This window comes from Antennarius striatus, chromosome 7, assembly GCF_040054535.1.
Source record: "Antennarius striatus isolate MH-2024 chromosome 7, ASM4005453v1, whole genome shotgun sequence".
Classification (NCBI taxonomy): Eukaryota; Metazoa; Chordata; class Actinopteri; order Lophiiformes; family Antennariidae; genus Antennarius; species Antennarius striatus.
In genome coordinates this window covers 13796265-13801896 of record NC_090782.1, presented here as the reverse complement: position 1 = coordinate 13801896, position 5632 = coordinate 13796265, and the positions used below count along the sequence as shown (strand labels likewise).

Below are 5632 nucleotides of genomic sequence, written 5' to 3'. Positions count from 1 at the left end.
TTTTATGAATGAAATGTTTTTATTTTGGATAGGCCATTTATTGAAGGTGCGCCTTATAATCCAGTGCGCCTCATAGTGTGGAAAACACTTTACTGTATACCGTGTGTGTGTGTGTGTGTGTGTGTGTGTGTGTGTGTGTGTGTGTATAAAGAGAAATACAGGAAATTCATTCTAAAATGTCACCGAAAGTATGAAAATGCAGTTGAAGTTCAAAGACAATTTAGGAGGGAGTCTCTTCCTCAGAGACAAGCTTGCAAGACAGACTTTGTTGGCCTTTGCAGAAACGTTTCCAGGACTCTTTCATCTTTTGCGGGGCTTCTCAATGTCCATGGTCTTCCGGAACTCTTCTCGTGGATGTTTTGAACAGTTCAGCTTCAAACTCATCTCTAATTCGAGTGATGGTAACTCGGGTTGTTGGATATTTTTGAAACTCCCTCCTAAATTGTCTTTGTTCTTCAACTGTATTTTCATTCTTCCAATAGTATTTTAGAACAAGGCAGTCAGAGACTGCAACATCCCGCGACACCCCTGAATTTGAAATTTTACCCTGACCTTCTTTCATGATGGTCGCAGAAATGAATTCTTTATTGCAGTATCGAGTATTTGGCTTTTCATTTCATATTTGTAAGATGACCACTGCTAGAGGTATACTGTAGCAGACAGACTCAGGACAACCTACAATCTACAATCTAATTTTCATCCCCTGTCGCCCCCCCCCCCCCAATACAATGCCTTTTGTTTCGTCTTTGTATCTTATCCTTTTCCTGAGATACAGTATGTGCAAAAAAATGTACAAAAGTTGAAATTTGACATTGACCTTGTTTTCTCAAGGTCAACATCTCCTTTTCATCCCCTTTGCCACCCGAGTATTGTGCTTTTTCTTTTATCTTTCCATCTGCAATGGTTGTGAAGATATTCGGTGGACGGACAGACAGACGAACACACAAACACTGAAAAATACATCACGCCTTGGCAGGATGTGATTCCTTTCTTTGATGTTTAGTCTGGCTGCTATCATTGACTCTAATGCGTTTAATCTGCAAACAACCCATGAACAATTTAGCTATCAGTGGCTAAAGGGTATATAATTTTTTTCGGGACACCCTGTATATGATAATAATAATAATAATGATAATAGATATGATATACTATACCAACACAATAATCACTGAAATTGTAGTTAAGATATTCATGCTGAGGATTAGGGGATGATACTAGCATGATTTAAAACAAAGAAGATGACTGTCAAGTTTGCACATCCCAAAGTAATGCCAGGCAAGTGTAAAAAGTAATGACACCCTCCTCTACACAGATGGGGCGTTTGTTTATTAGATACCTACAAGATCAGGAGTAGCTTGGATTGGCGTTTAAAAAGATAATTCTGACCAATCTGATTGATCACTTTGAATGTCGACCTGTAGGAAAGCTACCATGTACTGAAACCAGGGGCTCATTTCCTTGTTGGGTAGAGGTACTGGCACAGCAAAGACAATGTTGTTGGCATCCAGGGTTTTAGTCAGAGGATTAACAAAACTGCGGAGCTTCTGACAGCAATCTGACCCCCACGGCATGAGCCACCCACCAGCCTTGTGGTGGTTAATACCTTTGGTGGCCAGGTAGCAAAGGGCACTGGTGGAACTGGGAGCTACAGCGCAGTGGAGCAATCACTCAATCACAATGTAAAAGCTGCGTATCGGTAAACATAATAAACATGTTTTTAGTTGGTTACACTTACACACAATATTTGACCAAATAGGCTTCCACTGTTACTTCTAATTTTAAGAAATACGAGCTATAAAACTTGACTACTTACCGATTAATACTTCAACCATGATGGAAAGAACTTGGGAAAGAAGAATAAAGCAAACAACAAAAACAGTTTCTTAGTACTCATATTCTCGATGAATGCAGCTGCCATTTGTGGACTTGATACTCCCAACATTGAGTCTGTGGTGCCGCCAGAATGAGAGCTGTGCTACTGACATCTACCTGCTCTAATACATCTCACTACCAGAGGGCACAGGTTGGGGTAGGCGTGGGACCCATCATCTGTTCACATTCAGAACAACAAAAACAGCTATTTCGTGTTTAAAAAAAGAAGCATGATTCATTTATTGCTTAAAGAATACAACTTGATGGCATAAGCGAGTGTGTCGCAACTAGGTTGCTTGTCGTTACACTGAGGATCGGCACAAGTCACAAAGCAAAAGTTTTGTACTGCACCGGAGAAGGGAAATAACAAAGCTAGCCTGGATATCAAAGCATCTTACAAATTCATATCCTTCACACAATTTACACTGAACTGGAGTCAGCCACGAGACTCACAGCTACACCTTTACGAAATAGTGGGCTGGTAGTCTGTCCATGATCTTTGGTTCTATGAGATGACAATATTCCACTTCTTAAAGGTGTGTCTAATTAACAATACTGTGGGAGGCTCAAGCTAGGAAAAATTAATCATTACAATTCTGAATGCATTAATAATAAACAAAGTATTCTTTTAAATTTCCATTAACCAAAACAAAAAATCTAATATTCACACCCCCTTAAGTGATCTTCTGTTGACAACTACCCTTCAGGAACATAGAAATGTACTGCTCTGAGTCGATGGAGCTAGTTCCTGACAGAGAAAACACCAGCTGCATCACCAAAATCTGTCGTCACACCCCGAGCGGTGTTTGCCTTCAGTGTGTTCATAACACATCCAGACATCTACAAATTATCAGTACACACAAAATGAATAACCAGAAGCAACTTTAAAAAAAAACCAGAGGAGGGGAAGAGATTAATGGAAGGCTGTCCTAACAACCTCTCCATCCTATTTAGGTACTAGAATGTGGAAATCTGGAAATTTCCATTCATAGTTCTCTTCACTGTCCATTCCTATGTGCCTCGTTGATGAATACCAGCGGTCAAATACGTCTCAAGTCTCTATCGATGACAGCACGGGGCGATTTGTGTGCCAACACTGACCCAAAAAGGGATGCGAATAAGTGGAAACAATGTCACATGTCTTCCTCTTCATCTTCATCCTGAGAGGAGCCGGCCTGCTGGGCAGCGCTGGCAGATGCTGCTGCCATCTGTGCCTGTTGGGCCGCCTGCTGCATCTGTAGCCACTCCTGCTGGGCGAGCTCTGCCTGCTGCTGCCGTGCCTGGAGATGGACGTCAACCAAGAGGGGAGAAGAAGAGTTTATGAGGGCATCGCAGTGGTATCATGACTGATATCTGATAAGCAATCAGAGCTGAATATCAATTAATCTTAAAAATATTTATACTGTATGAATTAGACATATTAAAAGTAACCAAAGCAAGTTTTAAACTTAAACACTAGTAAAGGTGTAACATTCTCCCCAGTTTTCTCTGTAGATTCAATAGAAAATGAACCATCCAGTGTCACTAATTTTTCACTCTAGTGTTATGAATGTTTTTTCTTATTTTTTAAGTTATGACTGGAACATATACACATATAAATGGACAATGTTCTGAAAATTCATTTTTCCTTGAGCAGCCCATGCTTCTTACAAGCTGGGTATCCATCGTGCAGGGTAATCTTTGATGTTCTTTATGACATAATAATTCCATGCTACAGATTTTCTTTTTGGGGATGGATGTCACCGATGATTGTACAGCTTTGTATTTTTGCTCTGCTATATGTGTAGTAGTAGCTCCTGGCGTGCTGTCTGTCAAGCAGGACAGGTTTAAAAATGATTCCCCTTGTCTTTTTAGCAAAAATAGTAATAAGCAAATGTTCATGGTACAAAGTCTGTTCAAATTCATAGTGTGGTATACAGTGAAACCAGGGACTGATGCTACTATCATAATGCATTAAAGCAGGAGGTTTTATCCAGACAATACCTTTGCAAACAGTTCCTGCTGCTGTCTGAGGAGCTCTTCCTCAGGGATTCCGAGGTTCTCCAGTCGAGAGCTCGCCTTCCTCCTCTTTAGGGCTACCGTTTTGCACTCCTGCAGCACATCTTTGACCTCCGTGATGTATGATGCAAAACCAAGGCTCTCAAGGGCTGTGGTGAACAAACAAGACAAACCACAATCACTCCTCTGTGGTTTCAACACTATGGCCGGGAGATGGCCACATCCCATCGCCTTCTCCCCGACATACTACATGATCATGGACTGAGTTAACAAGTGCCAGGACTCACCGTTGATGACATGTTCAGGAGATATGGTCTTCTTGTCTGACTTGTTGCATATTTCATTGGCTTCCGAGGATATGAGGTGTATGAATTCCGTACAGCAGTTGACCACAAGCTCCCGAGCATCGTTGGCGACTCTTACATTAGGGAGAGTTTCTTTAATCATCTTGTTGATTGCTGCTCTGGGGATGGTGAGGTCGTCGTCGTTGCCAGAGGAAGAAGCCATCGTGGCAGACATATAAATGACAGGAACGAACGTCCTGGTTTTTAAATGAATGCTGGACGATGTTGGCGATACCAGGCCGTCGGGTAGCGTGTACTTCCTGAGTCTGTCAGAGAAGATAGGGCTTCCAGTCAAACAATTCGCTAGCTTGCTAATTCGGCAAATAGCGATTCAACGTAAAAACAAACGAGGTCAGGTTTCTAACCACTGTCGTCCTACGGAATGTGTCACAAATCGAAACATTAACACAAATAAAAACGAATACTGGAAAACTATGCTGAACCAGCTAACTGCCGAGCTAGACAGTAGCTCCGGTCCCCGTCGCCAGCAAGCCGCAAACCAGCGGACGAGTGGGAGAGCATGGCTAAAGCTAGGCTAACAATGAGCTGCTAACAGTGCGCCGGAAAATCCGTCAGAGCGATGGAGGCGCCGCAGTCTTTACGTTACTTCATTTATAATAAAATAAAATCAGCCAAGATGGGTCAGCTTTCGTTAGAGCTCACAAACATTAGACAGTAACTTTATGTTCTAGGGAACATTAAAGTATAACCGGATATAACGTCAAAAAAAGACTGGGCACCACAAAGAGAGCATCTGTACCCGCCCTCCTATTCTGCAGCGACATCTGCTGTGCACATGAATAATTACAAGCAACCTCATACATGATTTTTATTGTGTGTTGTTTTCTGCCATAAATCCAGGTATTACTGCAACTTCACTTCAACTGGCGGACCCCTGGACCAACACGCCAACCCCCCCCCCCCCCCCCCCCACAAACACACACACACACACACCCGACTTCCTGCATTGTCCCTGTGCCCAAACGGAGACGCCCGACAGAGCTCAATGACTATCGACCAGTCGCTCTCACCTCACACGTGATGAAGACCTTGGAGCGACTGGTCCTGGAGCTCATGCGTCCCCAGGTGCAGAGTGCAATGGACCCTCTCCAGTTCACCTACTAGCCCCAGTTGGGGCTGACGATGCAGTCCTGTACCTCCTCCACCGGTCTCTCTCCTACTTGGATGTCGGAGGCTGTGCAGCCAGGGTGCTCTTCTTTGACTTCTCAAGTGCCTTCACCACCATCCATCCCCGGCTCCTGCAGGAGAAGCTGTCATCCATGACTGTGGACCCCTTCCTCATGAGCTGGATCACGGATTATCTGACGGACAGACCATAGTATGTCCAGATGGGGGACTGTTTATCATCAGTGGTGAACAGCAGCACAGGGCCTTCAAAGGGAACCGTACTCTCCCCC

The 5632-nt window shown here is 43.4% G+C and overlaps 1 protein-coding gene across 1 annotated transcript; it reads right to left on the bottom strand.

The window, feature by feature from the left end:
- Nucleotides 1-2080: 2080 nt before the first annotated feature.
- Nucleotides 2081-4928, bottom strand: dr1 (down-regulator of transcription 1). The gene is made up of 3 exons (XM_068319417.1): nt 4158-4928; nt 3856-4019; nt 2081-3152 (listed from the first exon to the last, which is right to left on the bottom strand). Exons 1-3 carry the CDS (start codon nt 4387-4389, stop codon nt 3006-3008), a joined length of 543 nt encoding a protein of 180 aa, XP_068175518.1. The 5' UTR covers nt 4390-4928; the 3' UTR covers nt 2081-3005.
- Nucleotides 4929-5632: the final 704 nt, after the last annotated feature.